A 25,950-nucleotide genomic window follows, 5' to 3' on the forward strand; every position below is an offset into this window, starting at 1 on the left:
ATACCAAGAATCAGCTCTGGAAAATCTTTAAAATTATGAACAAATGCAAAAGTAGGGAATTAAGGGAAGGTCTTATATCAGTAACTGATGTAATAGAACTGTTTTAATCCCTACAGTCGAATCTGAATTTAGAAATCTATGATCAGACAATCTATAAATAGTGATAATGCAAATTATTTATAGCAAGACAATTCGATGAGTTTCAGTCCCTGACCAACACAATGAATCATTGAGGTGGACCTATACCTTCAGAATGAAATTCCAGTGACTAGAGATGTAGGAAATAGAGTACACAGAAACATTTACATTTTCTTTGATGCAAAGGTCAAAATGTAGGTCTGAGAGACTTAATTTTCGCATACAGCAAACTGTGTCATCAAGCTAAGTGTAATGCATGGTCTTTTACTTTGATGTAGATCGAGGTCAAAATGTAGGTCAGAGAGGCCAACATTCTGATACAAGACACACCACCACACAAACGTAAAACTATAGCCCAAAGTATGAAGATCCAGTGACAGGCAGTGTAGGATACACCCCACGCGAGATCATAGAAGGATGGAAGGAAGAACAGAGGGATAGACAAACAAGAAGACAGGGGAGTACACAACGAAAAACTACATAGTCCCTTCAGTTCATTGAAAGGAGTAATTAGTAACAGGTGCAGTGGAATACCCGATAAGCAAAGGTCCATCTCAATATTGCTCAGCAGTGTATGGTCATGGTGTGTTAACAAACTCTAAATGCTGAACCAGACAATAAAAGTTTCTCTTTGTCGTCACATCTAAATATCAGGTAAACTGACTATTATCTCCAAGAATTTTTGATATGGAGAATCAAAGTGATTGTGTTTGTTGGGAAATGAAATTGCATCTCCTCTCAAATATACCATTAAACAAAGCTTACGAGTGCATGTTCATGACTTGTCCATCACTACAATAACCACACTGGCTTCCATTGTAGTGAGCCAGTCTCTCTGACACAGAGTTATCTCCCTTGTGTGGAATTCCCTCTACAGTAGTGATCTCCCAACCATCACAGAGAAACAATGGATATAGACACTGAAAAAGACAACTCAACAACTTCAACAACACAAAAATGAAAATTATAATCTAAAAAAGAAAGAGAAAATTAAAATGATTTCAAACACATGCATATCTGTTAATGTAAATAAGTAAATGATTATAATGTTATTTTCAAGTTGTCTTCATTTCTAAAATGCAATCTATTTACTATGTGTTTTAACATCAATTTTTATTAATCAATGTGTTACATTATTACATCAGTGTAGAGATAAATATTAATATACTTACAGAATTGATGGAGTATGGCTTTTTCCCAAAGGAGATTGGTTCGTACAATTTTGCCTCCACCAAACACATGCCACACCCACCCTCCCGACACATCACCTTGGTGCCAGTTGATACACGGGATGTGCGTAAGAATTCATTCAGGGATGTAGAGGGACTGTACTGGTCAGTAGATACTGAAGTAAACAATCGACAATCGGAATGGTTTCCTGGTATTAGTATCAGCCAACAGGTTGTTAGTTTCCTGATATTAGTATCAGCCAACAGGTTTTTAGTTTCCTGGTATTAGTATCAGCCTACAGGTTTTTAGTTTCCTGATATTAGTATCAGCCAACAGGTTTTTAGTTTCCTGGTATTAGTATCAGCCTACAGGTTTTTAGTTTCCTGGTATTAGTATCAGCCTACAGGTTTTTAGTTTCCTGATATTAGTATCAGCCTACAGGTTGTTAGTTTCCTGATATTAGTATCAGCCTACAGGTTTTTAGTTTCCTGATATTAGTATCAGCCTACAGACTTTTAGTTTCCTGATATTAGTATCAGCCTACAGGTTGTTAGTTTCCTGATATTAGTATCAGCCTACAGGTTGTTAGTTTCCTGATATTAGTATCAGCCTACAGGTTTTTAGTTTCCTGATATTAGTATCAGCCAACAGGCCAACAGGTTGTTAGTTTCCTGATATTAGTATCAGCCAACAGGTTTTTAGTTTCCTGATATTAGTATCAGCCTACAGGTTGTTAGTTTCCTGATATTAGTATCAGCCTACAGACTTTTAGTGTCCTGATATTAGTATCAGCCTACAGGTTGTTAGTTTCCTGATATTAGTATCAGCCTACAGACTTTTAGTGTCCTGATATTAGTATCAGCCTACAGGTTGTTAGTTTCCTGATATTAGTATCAGCCTACAGGTTTTTAGTTTCCTGATATTAGTATCAGCCTACAGGTTGTTAGTTTCCTGATATTAGTATCAGCCTACAGACTTTTAGTGTCCTGATATTAGTATCAGCCTACAGGTTGTTAGTTTCCTGATATTAGTATCAGCCTACAGGTTTTTAGTTTCCTGATATTAGTATCAGCCTACAGACTTTTAGTGTCCTGATATTAGTATCAGCCTACAGGTTGTTAGTTTCCTGATATTAGTATCAGCCTACAGGTTTTTAGTTTCCTGATATTAGTATCAGCCAACAGGTTGTCAGTTTCCTGATATTAGTATCACCCTACAGACTTTTAGTGTCCTGATATTAGTATCAGCCTACAGGTTGTTAGTTTCCTGATATTAGTATCAGCCTACAGGTTTTTAGTTTCCTGATATTAGTATCAGCCAACAGGTTGTTAGTTTCCTGATATTAGTATCAGCCTACAGGTTTTTAGTTTCCTGATATTAGTATCAGCCTACAGGTTGTTAGTTTCCTGATATTAGTATCAGCCTACAGACTTTTAGTGTCCTGATATTAGTATCAGCCTACAGGTTGTTAGTTTCCTGATATTAGTATCAGCCTACAGGTTTTTAGTTTCCTGATATTAGTATCAGCCAACAGGTTGTTAGTTTCCTGATATTAGTATCAGCCTACAGGTTTTTAGTTTCCTGATATTAGTATCAGCCTACAGGTTGTTAGTTTCCTGATATTAGTATCAGCCTACAGACTTTTAGTGTCCTGATATTAGTATCAGCCTACAGGTTGTTAGTTTCCTGATATTAGTATCAGCCTACAGGTTTTTAGTTTCCTGATATTAGTATCAGCCTACAGACTTTTAGTGTCCTGATATTAGTATCAGCCTACAGGTTGTTAGTTTCCTGATATTAGTATCAGCCTACAGGTTTTTAGTTTCCTGATATTAGTATCAGCCAACAGGTTGTTAGTTTCCTGATATTAGTATCAGCCTACAGACTTTTAGTGTCCTGATATTAGTATCAGCCTACAGGTTGTTAGTTTCCTTATATTAGTATCAGCCTACAGGTTTTTAGTTTCCTGATATTAGTATCAGCCAACAGGTTGTTAGTTTCCTGATATTAGTATCAGCCTACAGGTTTTTAGTTTCCTGATATTAGTATCAGCCACAGGTTTTTAGTTTCCTGATATTAGTATCAGCCAACAGGTTGTTAGTTTCCTGATATTAGTATCAGCCTACAGGTTGTTAGTTTCCTGATATTAGTATCAGCCTACAGGTTTTTAGTTTCCTGATATTAGTATCAGCCTACAGACTTTTAGTCTCCTGATATTAGTATCAGCCAACAGGTTGTTAGTTTCCTGATATTAGTATCAGCCTACAGGTTGTTAGTTTCCTGATATTAGTATCAGCCTACAGACTTTTAGTGTCCTGATATTAGTATCAGCCTACAGGTTTTTAGTTTCCTGATATTAGTATCAGCCACAGGTTTTTAGTTTCCTGATATTAGTATCAGCCTACAGGTTTTTAGTTTCCTGATATTAGTATCAGCCTACAGGTTGTTAGTTTCCTGATATTAGTATCAGCCTACAGACTTTTAGTGTCCTGATATTAGTATCAGCCTACAGGTTGTTAGTTTCCTGATATTAGTATCAGCCTACAGGTTTTTAGTTTCCTGATATTAGTATCAGCCAACAGGTTGTTAGTTTCCTGATATTAGTATCAGCCTACAGGTTTTTAGTTTCCTGATATTAGTATCAGCCTACAGGTTGTTAGTTTCCTGATATTAGTATCAGCCTACAGACTTTTAGTGTCCTGATATTAGTATCAGCCTACAGGTTGTTAGTTTCCTGATATTAGTATCAGCCTACAGGTTTTTAGTTTCCTGATATTAGTATCAGCCTACAGACTTTTAGTGTCCTGATATTAGTATCAGCCTACAGGTTGTTAGTTTTCTGATATTAGTATCAGCCTACAGGTTTTTAGTTTCCTGATATTAGTATCAGCCAACAGGTTGTTAGTTTCCTGATATTAGTATCAGCCTACAGGTTGTTAGTTTCCTGATATTAGTATCAGCCTACAGGTTTTTAGTTTCCTGATATTAGTATCAGCCTACAGACTTTTAGTCTCCTGATATTAGTATCAGCCAACAGGTTGTTAGTTTCCTGATATTAGTATCAGCCTACAGGTTTTTAGTCTCCTGATATTAGTATCAGCCTACAGGTTTTTAGTCTCCTGATATTAGTATCAGCCTACAGGTTTTTAGTCTCCTGATATTAGTATCAGCCTACAGGTTTTTAGTCTCCTGATATTAGTATCAGCCTACAGGTTTTTAATGTTGTTACTGATATAATAATCAATATTATTGCAATACTTCCACTACCAATCAAACCCGAAACCTCGAACTTACCAGGCTTTCTCTTTCTCTAACTAAGTGGTATAAGGTGACTAGTATATACAAGGGTTATAAAGGTATATAATCATGGATACAATGAAATCAGTTTATCTATTAAAGACTATCTTGACCCAAGAATTCTCAACAATCATTCTTGATTCTTTTGTTTAATTAGTAAAAAGGATATAGACTGTGGCCATTTGCCTTGTAGAAAATATACCAAGCATGAGAAAATCTTATTTCAAAGGAATTGATGATCAACAAGGCAAGTGGACATAACAAATAATTCTTTTTCTCAGTTCATAAGTGACTTAAAAGTCAAAGAAATATTATTTCAAAATAATAAACTCAATATAATACAAGTTCTACAGAGATTTGGATTGGACTACTGTATTTTCTCCATTTATAAGTTTCCTCCCCTAACCAACACTCCTCAAATTACCTGTGTATTTTTGTCCATTGACAGTCAATGTCACCTTTGTAGCAAGTCCAGAGTCCACTCTAAATTTAAAGAAGTGTCCACAGTTCTGACATGTTGCTGCGAACACACCACTTTTAACATCCTTCTCTCTTGGCAGGTGACTGTCAGAATGAATTAAATAGAAATTGGTCCGACAAGGCAACTAATCTTAACCTTAAAACACTCAAGACTCAATGATGATGAAGTATTAAATGAAAGACGCTCAGCAAGTATACTCCAAGTTGATGTTTAAGCATAATTACAAACTTCAGTTCAAAGTACATTCAGGCAGATTCCAGCTTAAAAGTAGACTGGCTTAAGGTTGAAATACAACCACCATCTGGGTTATGGTACAAAGGTATGGTTAGTTTCCATAATAAGATACAATTAATCTGTAAGTACAGGTACATTTAGTCTGTTGGTTAAGGTACAACGGTACAGTTAGTCTTATGATTAAATACTGTTAGTCTCCAGGCTATGGTACAAAGGTAAAGTTATCAAGGTTCAGTTAGTCTCCAGATTAAGGGATACTTAATCTCCATATTAAGGTAGTAGGTCTCCAGGTTAAAGAACATTTAGTCTCTAGGTTAAGGTACAAAGGTAAAGTTATCAAGGTTCATTTAGTCTCCAGATTAAGGGATACTTAATCTCCATATCAAAGTAGTAAGTCTCTTGTTAAAAGGAACATTTAGTCTCCAGGTTAAGGTACAAAGGTACATTTAGTCTCTAGGCTAAAATACTGTTAGTCTTCAGGCTATGGTACAAAGGTAAAGTTATCAAGGTTCAGTTAGTCTCCAGATTAAGGGATACTTAATCTCCATATTAAAGTAGTAAGTCTCTTGTTAAAAGGAACATTTAGTCTCCAGGTTAACGTACAAAGGTACACTTAGTCTCTAGGTTAAAATACTGTTAGTCTCCAGGTTGAGGTAAAAAGGAACAGTTAGTCTCCATATTAAATTAAAAAATCAGCTAGTCTCCAGATTGAGGTACAAAGGTACAATTATCAAGGTTCAGTGAGTGTCCAGATAAAGGAATACTTGATCTTCATATTAAGGTAGCAGGTTTCCAGGTTAACGTACAAGCAGTCTTCAGGTTAAGGTAAAAAGGAACTGTTAGCCTCCAGGTTAAGTTGGAAAGGTACAGTTAGTTTTCATGTTAAAATAAAAGGTAGTTTTCAAGGTTCAGTTAGCGTCCAGATTAAGGTACAAAAATGTAGTTATCAAGGTATAGTTATTGTCCAGATTAAGGAAACGTTTATCTCCATATTGAGGTAGGTTAAAGAACATTTATTAATTTCCAGGTTAAACTGCAAAAAATACAGATAGTCTCAAGGATGAAGTAGGTTAGTCTCTAGGGTAAGGCAGAAAGGTACATATACTCTTGAGTTCAAGGACCAATGGTCCAGATGGTGCTTGGGTTCAGGTAAAAATCTGAAATCAGTTTCCAGGTTAAACATATCATGACTCCAGGGTCCAGCTTTCGTTTGCTTGTTTGCTGGATTTATTGTCCTATCAACAGGCAGGGTCATTTTGGGGTTGGAAACTCCTTGAAGTAGCTGGCTGCTATCTCACTGAACAATACACAGAAGACACAATGTAAGCCTGCAGACCAACTGGGGTAAGTGTCTTGCCCAAGGACACAATCATGATAGCACAGGCTAGTCTGGGTTTTTTTTTAAGCTTTCTAAAAAACACAAAATGACATAGGAATAGGAGGTCAAACTAAACTGTGCACACAGGTACATCTTATCAACAGTTGAGGATGTGTTGACTAATACTCTTCCAACTGAACAGTTGTGGGCCTTCCCTTTGGAAAAATACAGTACAAACATATTTATGACCAGGACAGACGATACTGTAAATGCATTCTAACTTATTTGAATGTAATGTTAATATTTCTTTTATCTTTGTTCAATTAAAAAAAAATTGTTACCAATGTTCAAGGAAGTACATGTTGCTGTGACATATAGCAGTTATGACAAGAAGATTTTATATCTTGCCAGCAGCTAGTGGGAATAAAACTACAATAATTGATTCCATGTTACTTTTACGTTCACTTAAACAGCACAAATAATCAGTAATCATTGTCCTTAAATGTAGTCTGTCATTTCAACTTAGGGGAAAATGTGCAGAAGATACTTGAGTAAACACACTCGCGACTCCTAAACACTTTTTAAAAACATTTACAATATGACATATGAATGATTCAGAATCTCTTTCCGAAGCACTTGAGATATGGATTATGACCCGTAACATCCATTATGTAACCAGAAAGTACAATCTGAGCTATGTGTTATGACTGATGCTGGTGGATGACATTAGCTAAGTCACGTTTTACGAAAGAAGAATTACAAAATCGATTAGTTATGTAGATAGAATCTAAAAGTAAATGTGAAATATTCTTATCTGTAAACAAGCCTACCATATACGCAGCACAGACTTTGTTTACAATTTTTGGAACAAGTGCACTGAAGGCGGGTATCGATAACAGTTGTAATTACAAGCATATTTTTGATGTAAATGAGTACCTGATATGGCACACGGGACATTTCACCCCTCTTCCCATTTTGGTAGAAGCAGGCATCTTCGATAAACGGTGTACGCCTGCCTGTATTTTGTTATGGTCGGTGTCACATGAATGTATTCGGAAACCTCTAGGTTTAACGTCAACAATATATAAAAACCCGAGATACAAGATGCCTTTTTTTCGTCGAAGCAAAGCAAGCTTTGCCGCGGAGTTGCATGTACGGATAATTTAATTAATGTTAAAAAGACATAAAATGTCATTTGAATACCTAATTATGCAAAATATGATGACTAAAAGACGATAAAAGAGATCAATTAAAAAACCCAGATACACGAAATATGGAGAATATTATTTAAGAGTTAAGTGATACATCATACTAACCAGACTTTAAAATTGTTCTCACGGCGGAATTTGGTTAAGGTGCCCAGTGTATTGTTTTTTCTCGCGAATTGCTAACAATAACATGAGATAATCAAAGTACTGAAAGTACTGAAAGGCTAAACGTATCGAAAAATGTTCACAAATAACCGCAAAGCTATATTACTTTCCCCTTACTCCTACACTTTGGAATGCAAAAATTACTAAAATAAGAGAACCAGAGGCTATTTTTCTTAATTTTAAGCGATTTTATATCTTCTTTAATTCTTATTTCAAATTTGACGACAATAATGTGAACAAATCAAAATAGGTAAAATAATAACTAAATACACACAACCATATATTTATCGCCAACAAGCCAAATGATTAATAGCTCTATGATGAAGTTGACTAAATAAAACCTTTGAAATACCCAAGATGTTGCAATTACTATCTTATCAATATGAGGATTTAGACAAATCGAAAGGACTTTATACCTACTTCTTTATTTTGAATGTATTGCAAAGTAATAGTCCTTACTTATTGTAATTATATTTGTAGTTGAGGAAAATAGATAAGGTGTACACAGCATTTCAGATAAATTAAAGTGTAAGTAATTACATTAAATGTATTTGCATGCCTATCTTCCTAGAAGTATCATGGTTAGACTTTTCTTGCAGTAATTATGTCTATAAAGACATAGTTCTTTGAGATTAAACCAGACTTCCATATATATACAAAATTTACAATATTTTCACTATAGCTACTACTATTTCTGACCTCCAATGCATTAGATAATGTCACCATGACACGCTAAATGAATAAATATGTTATGGAAATATTTCGTTCTAGTTAATTGATAATTATAAACATTTTGGTTTTTTTTTATACGCGCTTTGTTTGAAGAAATATTTACAATTCAAGGAACTTTGATACACATTAACAAACCTTGAGAAATCAGCACAATCAACCTTCATCAAATAAAACTAAAAGACAAAAAATATAAGTTATGACAGTGTCAACATCATAATCAGTACAGTATTCAAAATATATTATTCATAAATCATGAGCACTAAATGTACCTTGCCTACGAAGCGCAAACATTTTATCTTCAAAAACTTGAAAAAGTGTCATGGCGATGGGTGTGAAAAACCTGAAAAAAGTGTCATATCAACGGGTGTGCGCGTGGGACGAACAGTCCAATTCGGTGTGGTCTACTGAGGTAAAGTGATGTTATATATTAAGACGATCTTGCCACAACGACAAGGATTAAAACAAAATTGATGTTCTGTTTGTAAGTTTTGTTTGTTTATAAGTGCTGTTAGTTGATAGTTCAAACCAAGCCCCCAGACTAGCTTCTTATCAACTCGCACGTACAGTGTTCTGTACGCTTACGTCATGTCGATAATTCCGTAAAATATATTGTTTCAAAATTTATCAATAGTTCAACCACACTGTGCTTCTTTTTTTAAATATATAGTAATCGTATTGTTATTAAAAAAAAAAACTAATTTTGGATGCTTTTAAAATAGCGATTTGAAAGATCGCGGCATTATTTACGCAGAAAATTGCCGCTAGAGGGCTCTAACTCTTTTCGATATTTCAGCCAATGAGAAGGTCAGGATCGGTAAATTGTCTGAAAGGCCGTAGCAATAGGCTATGCGTACTTGAGTACGTTTAGCCTAAAATTAATTTAAAACATTTCATTTTATTATTCCTTTACCTCAAAGTAAGATTTTTAATTGAGTAAAAATGGCAATATAGATATATATGTGACTATGACTCAAATAACGCCATAACTGTTTTTAAAGTTTCATGCGAAATAGTAAAACAATGAAATTAATTGTGCTTAAATGTTGTATCAATTATCAGTCACTTCAGATCATCCTTTCCTGTAAATGAACGATAAAAAAACACATCTCAGATTTATATGATGTGTTGTAAGTGTGATTTTCACCTTGACCTTAACTAACATTGTAAGGGTGATTGTTACCTTGGACGTGTTGTAAGGGTGATTTTCACTTTGACCTTAACTTACATTGTAAGGGTGATTGTTACCTTGGACGTGTTGTAAGGGTGATTTTCACTTTGATCTTAACTTACATTGTAAGGGTGATTGTTACCTTGGACGTGTTGTAAGGGTGATTTTCACTTTGACCTTAACTTACATTGTAAGGGGGATTTTTACCTTGGACGTGTTGTAAGGGTGATTTTCACTTTGATCTTAACTTACATTGTAAGGGTGATTGTTACCTTGGACGTGTTGTAAGGGTGATTTTCACCTTGACCTTAACTTACGTTGTAAGGGTGATTGTTACCTTGGACGTGTTGTAAGGGTGATTTTCACTTTGACCTTAACTTACATTGTAAGGGTGATTGTTACCTTGACCTTAACTAACGTTGTAAGGGTGATTGTTATCTTGGACGTGTTGTAATGGTGATTTTCACCTTGACCTTGACTAACGTTGTAAGGGTGATTGTTATCTTGACCTTAACTTACGTTGTAAGGATGATTGTTATCTTGGACAGGTTGTAAGTGTGATTTTCATCTTGACCTTAACTTACATTGTAAGGGTGATTGTTATCTTGACCTTAACTTACATTGTAAGGGTGATTGTTATCTTGGACATGTTGTAAGGGTAATTTTCACCTTGACCTTAACTAACGTTGTAAGGGTGATTTTCACCTTGACCTTAACTAACATTGTAAGGATGATTGTTACCTTGGACGTGTTGTAAGGGTGATGGTCACCTTGACCTTAACTTACATTGTAAGGGTGATTTTCACCTTAACCTTAACTTACGTTGTAAGGGTGATTGTTACCTTGGACGTGTTGTAAGTTGATTTTCCCCTTGACCTTAACTTACATTGTAAGGATGATTGTTACCTTGGACGTGTTGTAAGGGTGATTTTCACCTTGACCTTAACTTACGTTGGGTGATTTTCACCTTAACCTTAACTTACATTGTAAGGGTGATTGTTATCTTGACCTTATCTAATGTGTTGTAGAGGTCATGGTAACCCTGATATTATCCAACTTGTGTTGTAAGGGTGATGGTCACCTTGACCTTGTCAAACTTGAGTTGTATTGGTCATGGTCACCTAGATTTTATCTAATAGTGTGTTTTAAGGGTAATGGTCTCTTTGACCTTATCTAATTGTGTTGTAAGGGTGATGGTCACCTTGACCTTGTCAAACTTGAGTTGTATTGGTCATGGTCACCTAGATTTTATCTAATAGTGTGTTTTAAGGGTAATGGTCTCTTTGACCTTATCTAATTGTGTTGTAAGGGTGATGGTCACCTTGACCTTGTCAAACTTGAGTTGTATTGGTCATGGTCACCTAGATTTTATCTAATAGTGTGTTTTAAGGGTAATGGTCTCTTTGACCTTATCTAATTGTGTTGTAAGGGTGATGGTCACCTTGACCTTGTCAAACTTGAGTTGTATTGGTCATGGTCACCTAGATTTTATCTAATAGTGTGTTTTAAGGGTAATGGTCTCTTTGACCTTATCTAATTGTGTTGTAAGGGTGATGGTCACCTTGACCTTGTCAAACTTGAGTTGTATTGGTCATGGTCACCTAGATTTTATCTAATAGTGTGTTTTAAGGGTAATGGTCTCTTTGACCTTATCTAATTGTGTTGTAAGGGTGATGGTCACCTTGACCTTGTCAAACTTGAGTTGTATTGGTCATGGTCACCTAGATTTTATCTAATAGTGTGTTTTAAGGGTAATGGTCTCTTTGACCTTATCTAATTGTGTTGTAAGGGTGATGGTCACCTTTACCTTAGATAACATGTTGTAAAGGTAATGATTATTGGCAATGGAAATAGCATATTTCCAAATGAGACCATCCTAATATTTGTAAGACTTCCTCATAATCTGAATCAACTGGCATTTCTCAAAACCCTGGGTTGTGTGTTTGTCCACATCTTTCATGAAAATCAAGGTACTGGGAACAAACTTTTGAATTTTCAATTGCGTTGAGTGTTTTTTGACACTGAAGATAATCTTGATAATAAAATATAACACAACAGTTATCAAGTTAAATTGAAACATTTTAATAAGTAAAATAACAATGAAAATTTCATGATTAATCAGCCTGACACAGCTGTACACATCAACAAACAGTAAGTTGTGGGGCTCACAATAAATAAATGTCTCAGGTCACATGTACAGGGTATATCACAACCACAAAGGCGGCAGTAAGTCACTAACACTGGTACACTATCAGACATGACGTCAAGCTAATATCACACAACTAAAACTTAAATGTACTCCCTGTAACATGGGAAAAGACACACCAATCTAGTATCCGTATTTAAATATAAAATTTTTAATGAAAACAAATTTCATTGTCTTTATCTTTTTTTCAAATAACTAAATTAAGAAAAAAAAAATCTTTTTTATCTTTTTGCTCAAAAAAAAAAAACCCATGTGATATTCTAAAAGTATCATAATAGGACCATTGTTGCTTAATTATTCACATTCAAGTGAGAATATCAACGAAGTACTTCATAGAGTATATTTAGGATGTAGTTTGAGTAAACAATTATCACAAGTTTAAAGCACTATCAGTGATCACCTGTATCTAAAATAAACAGAAATGAATAGCTGACCTCGATAAAAAAATCTCACATGCTCATAAATGATAACACTGTTGGACTTAGATCTTGAGAACATCATGTCAGTGGATGTTTGTGACTGAACTTTAAAATCCTTCAAAATCAAATGTAAGATTTTTTATGAATAATCTGTTTCCTATGATCATCTTAAAACTCTAACACAAAGCTGAAAATTTATAATTTAGATACAAACAAATAAATAAAATTTCTAAACTGTTCCTTAATATAACACAGTTTTAAACAAAGTGTGATTGTACAAGTATGGTTGATTGCCAAACAGTGACCTACCTACTTAAACATCTATATCTCTGATATTATACACACTACCTTCTGCATGATATATCAATACTATTGACACTAATACTGTCTATAACAGTTTTGTACAAAATCTCATCTGGCAATACAGTTTACAGAATTTCATTTAAAATGTTCAAATGAGAACCATTACAAGTAAAAGAAACAGGAAAAGAATAACACCAAGTATCAAACCTGGACAACTTTACTTCATCCTTAGACTTTACCACAGTTGCCCTATGAAAATTAAGAATTTGAAAATTGATACTTCAATATCTCTGTTAAGTTAAATGAATAACCAGTTCAACAGTGGAACTCTTCTATATACTTATAACTAGTAGGATCCTTCAGCATGAGAACACCACTCAGATTAATAGACAGACAGAATACCCCCTGTCAGCCACCACATATAGAGCAAGAATACAAATTCATATTATGTCTTTGATTCTTCCAGTAACAAATTGTAATCATGTATAGTCAGCAATCTCATTAATAACTTAGTCATTCTGGTATCAACAGAGGTAAAAATAACATTTAACATAATCACAAGTCACTAGACTTAATGTTATACAATCTCACACATGTTGTACAACATCCAGGCTGTACAAGTTAATACAAGGGGGATCAAATGACCAGGAGAAACTAGTCCATAATTGTGCGTAAATAAAAGCTTATATTATTCTTAAGTATGACTGTATTGGGAAAGATTTGTACATGCACCAGGAAATTCTGGCTGTAATTTTTTTTCAATTTCTTGGTTACAATTTAAAAAGAATAATTCAACTTTTAAACTTTAATTACAATGAATCCCGGTCACTTAAACTGATTATTGTGTATAATATAATAAGCTAGGTTTGAACTTTTGACTTTTTCCTGACAACATTAAATAAAATGGACCAGAAAGTGATTAATGAAACATAGATATCAATTATATACAATCTTGGAATGTATTTGATCATGATTAGAGGTGAGTTCTGTTTTACAATGTCAACATTTTGAGACATTGTTTAAAAAAAAAAATAGGTGCAGTGACAATACGAACCCTATAGCGTATGTGATAAAAACTAAGAAACCTTTTGATATAAACTCTGAGTTACAATGGAAATACATGGCATTGAATAATGTGACATCAAATGAATGCTGGTGGAATGAAGTAAATGTTAGTGTTGGACTTCTCATCATCAAGAATCAGCTCTGTCTTGACATGTTGTTTTCTCTGTTCAAAAATAACCTTAGTTCAACGATGGGAAATTGGAGATGAGCAGCAGCTCTATTCCGTAAGCAGGTCCCTTCTCAATAGACTCTCTCAGCTTAGTAATAATAAATCATAGCTCAGAAACATTTGCATATCACTTAGCTCAGTGACAATGGATTACCTCTCAGCTCAGTAACAATGGACTATCTCTCAGTAATTGGATTATCTCTCAGCTCAGAAATGATGGCCTATATCTCAGCTCATTGACAATGAATTACCTCTCAGCTCAGTAGCAATGAACTATCTCTCAGTAATTGGATTACCTCTCAGCTGTGAAAAGGTGGCCTATATCTCAGTAATTGGATTATCTCTTTGCTCAGAAACATTGTGGCATATCACTTAGCTTAGTAACAATGGACTATCTCTCAGTAATTGGATTATCTCTTAGCTAAGAAACATTTACATATCACTTAGCTCAGTGACAATGAATTACCTCTCAGCTCAGTGACAAATAAATTATCTCTCAGCTCAGTGGCAATGGATTATCTCTCACTCAAGTAACAATGGGATTATCGCTGAGGTCAGTGACAACAGAAAATCGCTCAGCTTTTAGATTTTAGATTCCTGGTATTAAATTTCCGCATTGCTCAGAAATGATGGATCATCCCTCAGCTCAGTGCTAATGGATTATCTCTTATCTCAGAAATGATGGATTATCTCTTAGCTCAGAAATGATGGATTATCTCTTAGCTCAGAAATGATGGATTATCTCTTATCTCAGAAACAATGGATCATCCCTCAGCTCAGTGCTAATGGATTATCTCTTATCTCAGAAATGATGGATTATCTCTTAGCTCAGAAATGATGGATTATCTCTTAGCTCAGAAATGATGGATTATCTCTTATCTCAGAAACGATGGATCATCCCTCAGCTCAGTGCTAATGGGTTATCTCTTAGCTCTGAAATGATGGATTATCTCTTATCTCAGAAACAATGGATCATCTTTCAGCTCAATGCCAATGGATTATCTCTTCGCTTAGAAACACTGGATTTTCTCTTATATCAGAAACAATGGATTATCTCTTATATCAGAAACAATGGATTATCTCTTATATCAGAAACAATGGATTATCTCTTCGCTTCAAACAATGGATTTTCTCCAAACTCCATCAATAGATCATTTCTCAGTTCAGTGACACTGGATGATCTCACAGCTTATGTCATCACAGCTCAGCTCATTGACACTGTATCATCCTCTCAGTTCTGGGAACAATTCTTGAATTACAATGTCAAGGAATACATATGATAGCTGAAAATACAAAATTAAATAACAGCATAACACCTTCAGGTGAGAAAAATAGTCACTTGATAATCTTCAATTACAAATTAATTTTATACTTTCTGTTTTGTTTGTTCCTTGATACAATAAAAACATCTCCAGAGAGACTGAATAAAATAAAAATATCTCTAGAGAAAATGAATGAAATAAAAATATCTCTAGAGAGACTGAATGAAATACAAAAATCTCTAGAGAGACTGAATGAAATAAAAATATATCTAGAAAGACTGAATGAAATAAAAATATCTCTAGAGAGACTGAATGAAATAAAAATATCTCTAGAGAGACTGAATTTAATAAAATTTTCTCTAGAGAGACTGAATGAAATAAAAATATCTTTAGAGAGACTGAATGAAATAAAAATATCTCTAGAGAGACTGAATGAAATAAAAATATCGTTAGAGAGACTAAATCAAATAAAAATATCTCTAGAGAGACTGAATGAAATAAAAATATCTCTAGAGAGACTGAATGAAATAAAAATATCGTTAGAGAGACTAAATCAAATAAAAATATCTCTAGAGAGACTGAATGAAATAAAAATATCTCTAAAGAGACTGAATGAAATAAAAACTGAAATAATTCTGATATTTATGTCTGTAATCAGAAATTACCTGTTTATTAAGTTTAGGCTGCTGAAGAACTTCCAAGACCAGCTTGGTGCCATTCTCATGGTTGGACCTTCCTACTACTGATACAAAAGGTTCTGAAAGGTAAAAACAATACAAAGATCAACAATATTACATAAGACAGAACTAGGTAGCTCTAACACACACCTTTGTAGCCTACTGTAGCCTACTGTAGCCCTAACACAGACCTTTGTAGCTAACTGTGGCTCTAACACACACCTTTGTAGCCTACTGTAGCCCTAACACAGACCTTTGTAGCTTACTGTAGTCCTAGCACAGACCTTTGTAGCTTACTGTAGCCCTTACACCCACCTTTGTAGCTTACTGTAGTCCTAACAGACCTATGTAGCCTATTGCGCCCTAACACAGACCTTTGTAGCTTACTGTAGCTCTAACACAGACCTTTGTAGCTTACTGTAGCCCTAACACACACCTTTGTAGCCTACTGACACTCTAACACAGACCTTTGTAGCTTACTGTAGTTCTAACACAGACCTTTGTAGCTTAATGTAGCTCTAACACAGACCTTTGTAGTTTACTGACACTCTAACACAGACCTTTGTAGCCTACTGATGCCCTAACACAGACTTTTGTAGCTTACTGTAGCTCTAACACAGACCTTTGTAGCTTACTGTAGCTCTAACACAGACCTTTGTAGCCTACTGATGCCCTAACACACACCTTTAGCCTACTGACGCCCTAACACACACCTTTGTAGCTTACTGTAGTCCTAACAGACCTTTGTAGCCTACTGACGCCCTAACAAAGACCTTTGTAGCCTACTGTCGCCCTAACACAGTCCTAACACAGACCTTTGTAGCTTACTGAGCCCTAACACAGACCTTTGTAGCCTACTGACGCCCTAACACACACCTTTGTAGCTTACTGAGCACTAACACAGTCCTAACACAGACCTTTGTAGCCTACTGATGCCCTAACACAGACCTAACACAGACCTTTGTAGCCTACTGATGCCCTAACACACACCTTTGTAGCTTACTGTAGTCCTAACAGACTTTTGTAGCCTGCTGTGCCCTAACACAGTCCTTTGTAGCCTACTGATGCCCTAACACACACCTTTAGCCTACTGACGCCCTAACACACACCTTTGTAGCTGAGCCCTAACACAAACCTTTGTAGCCTACTGATGCCCTAACACACACCTTTGTAGCCTACTGATGCCCTAACACAGCCCTAACACAGACCTTTGCAGCCTACTGATGCCCTAACACACACCTTTGTAGCCTACTGACGCCCTACCACAGTCCTAACACAGACCTTTGTAGCTTACTGAGCCCTAACACAAACCTTTGTAGCCTACTGATGCCCTAACACACACCTTTGTAGCTTACTGAGCCCTAACACAGTCCTAACACAGACCTTTGTAGCCTACTGACGCCCTAACACATTCCTAACACAGACCTTTGTAGCCTACTGAAGCCCTAACACACACCTTTGTAGCCTACTGATGCCCTAACACACAACTTTGTAGCCTACTGACACTATAACACACACCTTTGTAGCTTACTGTAGCCCTAACACAGACCTTTGTAGCCTACTGATGCCCTAACACACAACTTTGTAGCCTACTGACACCCTAACACACAACTTTGTAGCCTACTGATGCCCTAACACAGACCTTTGTAGCCTACTGATGCCCTAACACACAACTTTGTAGCCTACTGATGCCCTAACACACAACTTTGTAGCTTACTATAGCCCTAACATACACCTTTGTAGCCTACTGACGCCCTAACACACACCTTTGTAGCCTACTGACGCCCTAACACACACCTTTGTAGCCTATTGAGGCCCTAACACACACCTTTGTAGCCTACTGACGCCCTAACACAGACCTTACTTCTCCATAAAACAAACTTGTTATAACAGATACCTGCTTAGATAACAGTCATAACGGCAGAGAAAGAACAAGCTTACAAAATGTATGGCCTTTAATGTAATAGTCATTGTCCTGTATTAATTCTGCTCACTAACATTACATTTACATGTTGTATAATGGAAACCTGTATTTGATGTAAAACTGAAACAAAAATGTCTTCGTACTTGGAATAAAGTCTAAACATCCAGCCAAAGTTTGCTCAAATCTCTCCTTCTTCTGTTCATCAGTCCTACAAGTGAAAAAAATAAATATGTGCATACAACTGAATGTACAGAGAAGTAATATCAACAGTACAACAGACAAGTATGTTATCAGGTTTTTTCTTTCAGGTAATCTGTCCCTTTATCAAGAAATGCTAAAAGGTTCTAGCAGTTGTGAGTAAACTGAAGAGTTTCACTTTTGAACTAGTTATTCATTTGACTTAACAGTGCTCTCCCTTATAGCTAGAGATTGAAGCAACAAAAATATTACACACAACTGGAAATTTTAGGTCAACTAATTGAAACTTTATCATGACAGTATGTTCCTAATTTGTACAATCTAAAATAGTCCAACAGGACTCTGGAAATGGCTCTATGAAAAAAGTTCTATCAAAACTGATACTTGTTATATGAAGTAAGAACTTGGTATAGCTAAGATAGATGAAATTTACAAACTATGCATGTATTTCTATTTTGTTCTCATCTAAGTCACGACAATTACATTAACAAACAACTCAACGATCAACCGAAGTGTGGTCTTTTCTTACCTTGGTCTATCTGTGTCAAAGAACAGTACATCTAAAACAAAAATTAAGAACATGTATAAGTTTATTTAACCGTTATAATCCTAGATAGTTGTAGCTCGTCTACACTGGCTTACAGACAATCATAAAATAGATTTTCCAAGTTGATGAAATCAATTTCTGTTGTCACCAAAAGGCTATGATAAGTTTACTTAACAGTTTCAATCCTAGATTGTTGTAGCTCGTCTACACTGGCTTACCGACAATCATAAAATAGTTTTTTCAAGTTGATGAAATCAATTTCTGTTGTCATCAAAAGGCTATGATAAGTTTACTTAACAGTTTCAATCCTAGATTGTTGTAGCTCGTCTACACTGGCTTTGACAATCACAAAATAGTTTTTTCAAGTCTATGAAATCAATTTCTGTTGTCATCAAAAGGCTATGATAAGTTTACTTAACAGTTTCAATCCTAGATTGTTGAAGCTCATCTACACTGGCTTACTGACAATCATAAAATAGTTTTTTCAAGTCTATGAAATCAATTTCTGTTGTCATCAAAAGGCTATGATAAGTTTACTTAACAGTTTCAATCCTAGATTGTTGAAGCTCATCTACACTGGCTTACTGACAATCATAAAATAGTTTTTTCAAGTCTATGAAATCAATTTCTGTTGTCATCAAAAGGCTATGATAAGTTTACTTAACAGTTTCAATCCTAGATTGTTGAAGCTCGTCTACACTGGCTTACCGACAATCATAAAATAGTTTTTTCAAGTCTATGAAATCAATTTTCTGTTGTCACCAAAAGGCTATGATAAGTTTACTTAACAGTTTCAATCCTAGATTGTTGTAGCTCGTCTACACTGGCTTTGACAATCATAAAATAGTTTTTTCAAGTCTACGAAATCAATTTCTGTTGTCATCAAAAATCCTAGGTTGTTGTAGCTTGTCTATACATGGCCTCATGACATTCATTATACAATTTTCAAGGTTTATGAAATCCATTTTTTGTCATCATCAAAAAGACTACAATAAATTATCCAGACAAGATATCTCCACAACCAGTGCACTAACTTACATCCTCAGAACATTGTAATACTTATGTAATGATAAGGATATACCTCGAAGTAGATGGATGAGGCCCACGATACGGTGTTCCTGCGTGACCTGTTCAACCTTCTGCCCTATGTACCACTCCAGGTAGTTCTCAAGGGTCATCTTAAACAGGATACGACTTGTCATCATCACATGATGGAACCAGTCAGGTATACTGTACACATATCGTGCTGAAACATGAGAGGAATTGTAATTATCAATAATGACGTGCTGTAACCAATCCAGTGGTGGAACCAATGTTGTTTATTGTACACGTATCACGCTGGAAAGTTAGAGTGCATGTAATTATTGAAGAGTTTAAGAGAATACTTACCAAGGTAGATCAACGCATCAAATACGCCATCTACGTCCTGTCTCTCCTTGGTCTCCTGTTGACCATTAGCTGCTGAGAAGTCCAGCTCCAGACTGGACGTTTGACTGGAAGCGATGCTATCTGATGAGTAGTTGGCATTGTTCTCGTATAGACTACAGCAAAGCTTCTCACTGGACGTGGACTTGAGAGATGCATCTGATCCTCGACGCTCTTGCTTACTGTCAATATAGAGAGATTGTGTGATGTACTGTTAAAATATAGAGGGTGTCTGATGTACTGTCAATATAGAGGTTGTATGATGCACTGTCAATATATAGAGGGTGTGTGATGCACTGTCAATATAGAGGTTGTGTGATGTACTGTCAATATATAGAGGGTGTGTGATGTACTGTCAATATATAGAGGGTGTGTGATGTACTGTAAATATATAGAGGGTGTGTGATGGACTGTCAATATACAGAGGGTGTGTGATGGACTGTCAATATATAGAGGGTGTGTGATGTACTGTAAATATATAAAGGGTGTGTGATGTACTGTAAATATATAGAGGGTGTGTGATGTACTGTAAATATATAGAGGGTGTGTGATGCACTGTCAATATATAGAGAGTGTGTGATGGACTGTAAATATATAGAGGGTGTGTGATGTACTGTCAATATATAGAGGGTGTGTGATGGACTGTCAATATATAGAGGGTGTGTGATGTACTGTCAATATAAAGGTGTGTAAGCAAGATTTTATAAAATTTCATTGCACTGGTTTAATTATTTACAGCTCTTAGTGTTGTTTCATTTTCACACTAAAGACAGTACAAATGATTTTTGAATTTACTCAGTTTAGTTGCTCTGTTGGTAGATAGGCTAACTTCAGACACTATTTTGTTACCTTGATTTAGGCTTTGGGACTTCTGTTGACTGTAAAAATGACAATAGGAAGGGGTCCAAATGTTGTCCTTTCTGAAAATCAAAATAGGATAGATATTTCACATCATTTGATTGTATTATAACATTCTTCTCTCTAAACATTTTAGGTGTACTACTTTTTTAACTGCTCTTAGTGAAGAAACAGTGCTGCCACCTATCAATAACCTTCAACATCCTTTTACAGTGCTGCCACCTCTCATTAACCACCTGCATCCTTTTATAGTGCTGCCACCTATCAATAACCTTCAAAATCCTTTTACAGTGCTGCCACCTATCATTAACCACCAGCATCCTTTTACAGTGCTGCCACCTCTCAATGACCACCAGCATCCTTTTACAGTGCTGCCACCTATCATTAATCACCAGCATCCTTTTACAGTGCTGCCACCTATCATTAACCACCAGCATCCTTTTAGAGTGCTGCCACCTCTCAATGACCACCAGCATCCTTTTACAGTGCTGCCACCTATCATTTTAATCACCAGCATCCTTTTAGTGCTGCCACCTATCATTAACCACCAGCATCCTTTTAGAGTGCTGCCACCTCTTATGACCACCAGCATCCTTTTACAGTGCTGCCACCTATCATTAACCACCAGCATCCCTTTACAGTGCTGCCACCTCTCAGTAATCACCAGCATCCTTTTACAGTGCTGCCACATATCAATTAACACCCACAGCCTATTACAGTGCTGCCACCTATCATTAACCACCAGCATCCTTTTACTGTGCTGCCACCTCTCATTGACCACCAGCATCCTTTTACAGTGCTGCCACCTATCATTAACCACCAGCATCCTTTTACAGTGCTGCCACCTCTCATTAATCCCCTGCATCCTTTTACAGTGCTGCCACCTATCAATAACCTCCATCATCCTTTTACAGTGCTGCCAACTATCATTAACCACCAGCATCCTTTTATAGTGCTGCCACCTCTCATTAACCACAAACATCCTTTTACAGTGCTGCCACCTATCTTTAACTATCATCATCCTTTTACAGTGCTGCCACCTATCTTTAACTATCATCATCCTTTTACAGTGCTGCCATCTCTCATTAATCACCAGCATCCTTTTACAGTGCTGCCACCTCTCATTAATCACCAGCATCCTTTTACAGTGCTGCCACCTATCATTAATCACCAGCATCCTTTTACAGTGCTGCCACCTCTCATTAATCACCAGCATCATTTTACAGTGCTGCCACCTCTCATTAATCACCAGCATCATTTTACAGTGCTACCACCTACACTAAACACTCACATTCTATTTCTTTGCTGCCACTTATCATCAAATACCCGCATCTTATTACAGTATTGCTACCTACTCACCTCTTTAACAAGCTTCATGGCCCCTGCCTTGAACATTTTCCCTGAAAATTGGATAAAACTTGATAAGCTCATTTATAATGTCCTTATTTATTATGAGACCATGATAGGGATGTGGAAGCAAAGGTATCAGTTAGTATTGTCCACCTGCTTCAGCAGTGTCAGCTAAATGTTTGTATCCTACAGTCATAATGTGTAAAAAAAATCATAAAAATATAACTTTACATTGATATATGAAGGTTGGAACAAGAAGGTTGATTCTTTTACCTACATAATTATAACATTTCAGATTGATGTTGATTGAAGTTTAGTCACATAGACTGATGTCTAGTCAGAATCAAGAAGTAAAGTGACCTATATTGATGTTTGTTAGTAATCTACAGGTAAACTCACTTAGATTGATGTCACATAAACTCACCTAGATTGATGTCTGTTAGTAATCTACAGGTAAACTCACTTGGATTGATGTCACATAAACTCACCTAGACTGATGTCACATAAACTCACCTTGATTGATGTCACATAAACTCACCTAGATTGATGTCTGGTAGGAATCCAGAGGTAAACTCACCTAGATTGACATCTGTTAGTAATCTACAGGTAAACTCACTTAGATTGATGTCACATAAACTCACCTAGATTGATGTCATATAAACTCACCTAGATTGATGTCTGGAAGGAATCCAGAGGTAAACTCATGGTCGGTAGTAAGGAAGGAGTAGAGTAGCTGACTGCCTTTCAGGAATGGCTTGGTCAATAATTTCTGAAATGATAGATAACATCAATGTTTTCCATGACACCAGTGGTAACATACCTATAAACAAGAGGCCCATGGGCCTTAACGGTCATCTCACATAAAATACAAGATTTCAAATTTTGAACTTGAGAAGAAGTCGAAAATGTGTTTTCAAGATGGCGGCCATGTTGGATTTCGGACCAACCCGAAATTAACAAATTTTGGTGAGGATCGTGTCACAATCATTTCAGGTAAGTTTCAGTTCAATGAGACATGTAGAACTTGAGAAGAAGTTGAAAATGTTTACGACGGACGATGTACGACATTCGCCCGACGACGCCAGACAAAAGGCAATCGCAATAGGTCATCAGACCCTTCGGTCAGATGACCTAAAAATGCAATCTTTAGTCTAAAAATCTCAAATTTTGATAATTACTCCATTCACATAAAATGTTACAAACCTGAAGATACACTTCAAATGATTCCCTTTTGTTCTCTATGAAATCCTGTTTGCCTGTCCCGAAGGATTTCTTGACGGGAAGAGGGCAGTCTGCCAGCAGTTCACCTGATAAAGTACAGATATTATAGTCAGGGAAAACATGAGTTAGTTATAATATTGTATATAGTTACTGAATGCTGTGTCAGTGTGTTTGCAGGGTTTATCATCCCATTAACACTCAGGGTCATTTTAAGGTAGGCCTCTTTGTAGTAGTTGGTGACTTCTCCACCGAACAAAACATGGGAGGTCCATCACATTCCATTCAGAGTAATTAGGATAAGTGTCTTTCCCAAGGACACAACCACATCAGCACAGACTGTTCTATTTGTGAACTTCCTGAAGTATGTGAACTGCTATGGATACATGTGTCAAACCATGCACATCTGGGGTTATAAAGGCTGATGAATCTTGATGTAAACCACCTTCAGGATGTCAAATCACTTGTTTAAATATTACAAACTCTCATAAAGCAAAATACAGGAGTGGAAAAATTGAAATCAATTTATTCAATTGTATCAGAATTCAAAATTAATAGGTAAACATTATCAGGGTATAAATAGGATTGACCATTGTTAAACATTTTATCTATGTACACACAGAGCTGACAATGATCAACATCAAAGCACTGACTTTAGATAGCTGGAAGGTCTGTAGGGATCAAACACATCAGATAATGAGCTGGTATCCTGCGTCCACTGGGATATCTGGGTATTCCTCTACATCACTGGACACCCATTAATAAACACCATTCATACATCAGGTAGATATTTTCTTTGTGTGTTAACTACTGTTAAGAACATGTCGCTCACTGTTTCCAATGGTAACCAAATATCTCACATGGAAATGGATAATATGTACTAGCTGATCTCACTTTTACACTTACCATGGAATTCTAGTAATTTGCTTTCCAGCACGTAAAATTCTGGATATCTCCTGAAAATGAAAAGAGAACACCATTAATTCCTACATTATGTTTAGAGGTCAAACTGGGTTTACTTTCAATATGGAATCATCCGTTAGCTTACTTCATTTCAATCAGGACGTTCAATAAGGACATAAAACACAGGAACTGGACACTAGTTTAAAACATCCTTTGTTGAATTAAATAAGAGATAATATGAAATGAAATTAAAATTTTAATTATCCCAAGAAGTTTACAGCAAGGAAAACTACTTATAGAGAATAATCTGATTTTATCAGTGTTAAGTTTTAAATGTTATATACCAGGTATGGATTATCCTTAACCATAGGATATAGAGAAATTATCTTACCTAGCCACAACCCAGCTTTCTTTTTCTGGAACACCTGTAAGACAAGATGAATGATAAATTCAGTGTTAAGAGAACTAGAATAAATGAGAGGCTCAAGGGCCTTGAAAGTCATCTGACTAACTTCAATGACACAATAGTAACAGCAGTAGTTACAGTAGGAACAATTATGTAACCATCAAAATCATTCTGTAGGAACAATTATGTAACCATCAAAATCATTCTGAATTGTTTGTGTGTATTTTTAATTAGTTTTCAAAAATAATTTAACAGAAGCAGTTTGTTTTACATCAAAATTTGTGATCTTTGATCTGACAATTGTCCATGAAGGTAGACCTAATACTATTTTCAATGGTGATAATTCCAATAGGATTTTAAGGAAAACATCAAATTCCTGTCATTTGTATGTATTCATCAGTATTTATTAGTGAGGATAACAGAGCTGATTTATGCTTCTTTAATTTGTTTTTAATATTTTGCCACTTTGGAGGCCCTGTTTGTGATTCACTGGATGATCAGGTCCATGAATTTCACAATTTTGATTTGCCTTGTCACAAGGATGCCGGTAACCAATTATAATCAAAATTAGCTGACTGGTTTAGAAGATGTCAAAAATATACTTTTCCTATTTAATCATATTAAACTTTACCTCCTCCCCAAGTGACACCTACATGCTCTCAACTCAAATGTTTTGTAAAGTCATTTTAGAGTTTTAGTTCTGACATTGCTAGATGCTCGAGACCAATTATGACCAATATTGGCCTCTAAATTTTGAGAAGATATTGAAAATGTGAAAAAGTTTATGCACAGCACACAACAAACATAAAACATGGAAATAGGTCATCCTGATTCTTCAGGTAAAGGTGACCTGATAATCTACAAAATAACTTCTACCTGCTCAAGTCTACCTGCTCAAGTCTACCTGATCAAGTCTACCTGCTCAAGTCTACCTGATCAAGTCTACCTGCTCAAGTCTACCTGATCAAGTCTACATGATCAAGTCTACCTGCTCAAGTCTACCTGATCAAGTCTACCTGATCAAGTCTACCTGATCAAGTCTACCTGATCAAGTCTACCTGCTCAAGTCTACCTGATCAAGTCTACCTGATCAAGATTAGCTATCAAAT

The 25,950-nt window shown here is 35.9% G+C and overlaps 2 protein-coding genes across 3 annotated transcripts in view; both read right to left on the reverse strand.

The window, feature by feature from the left end:
• LOC132548355 (uncharacterized) overlaps window positions 1–7,666 on the reverse strand; it is a 43,451-nt gene extending 35,785 nt beyond the window's left edge. The window contains exons 1-4 of one of the 2 annotated variants that reach the window (XM_060212210.1): window positions 7,575–7,666; window positions 5,030–5,169; window positions 1,311–1,483; window positions 904–1,058 (exon numbers count right to left, since the gene is read on the reverse strand). In XM_060212210.1, coding sequence (XP_060068193.1) covers window positions 904–1,058; window positions 1,311–1,483; window positions 5,030–5,169; window positions 7,575–7,630 — 524 coding nt within the window. In that variant the 5' untranslated portion in view covers window positions 7,631–7,666. The remainder of the gene's footprint in view (window positions 1–903; window positions 1,059–1,310; window positions 1,484–5,029; window positions 5,170–7,574) is intronic. The other variant, XM_060212211.1, reaches the window with a different exon arrangement.
• Window positions 7,667–11,977: 4,311 nt separating this feature from the next.
• Window positions 11,978–25,950, reverse strand: part of LOC132548357 (sorting nexin-14-like) — a 32,710-nt gene continuing 18,737 nt past the window's right edge. The window contains exons 22-33 of the mRNA XM_060212213.1: window positions 24,827–24,860; window positions 24,439–24,488; window positions 23,518–23,621; window positions 22,981–23,083; window positions 22,324–22,364; window positions 20,956–21,026; window positions 20,071–20,288; window positions 19,763–19,927; window positions 18,664–18,694; window positions 18,080–18,144; window positions 16,001–16,092; window positions 11,978–15,356 (exon numbers count right to left, since the gene is read on the reverse strand). Of these exons, the coding sequence (XP_060068196.1) occupies window positions 15,297–15,356; window positions 16,001–16,092; window positions 18,080–18,144; window positions 18,664–18,694; window positions 19,763–19,927; window positions 20,071–20,288; window positions 20,956–21,026; window positions 22,324–22,364; window positions 22,981–23,083; window positions 23,518–23,621; window positions 24,439–24,488; window positions 24,827–24,860 (1,034 nt within the window). The 3' untranslated portion in view covers window positions 11,978–15,296. The remainder of the gene's footprint in view (window positions 15,357–16,000; window positions 16,093–18,079; window positions 18,145–18,663; window positions 18,695–19,762; window positions 19,928–20,070; window positions 20,289–20,955; window positions 21,027–22,323; window positions 22,365–22,980; window positions 23,084–23,517; window positions 23,622–24,438; window positions 24,489–24,826; window positions 24,861–25,950) is intronic.

The sequence above is a fragment of the Ylistrum balloti genome, unplaced genomic scaffold (assembly GCF_031769215.1).
Source record: "Ylistrum balloti isolate Yb309-2 unplaced genomic scaffold, AGI_CSIRO_Ybal_v1 Utg370010, whole genome shotgun sequence".
Taxonomy (NCBI): Eukaryota; Metazoa; Mollusca; class Bivalvia; order Pectinida; family Pectinidae; genus Ylistrum; species Ylistrum balloti.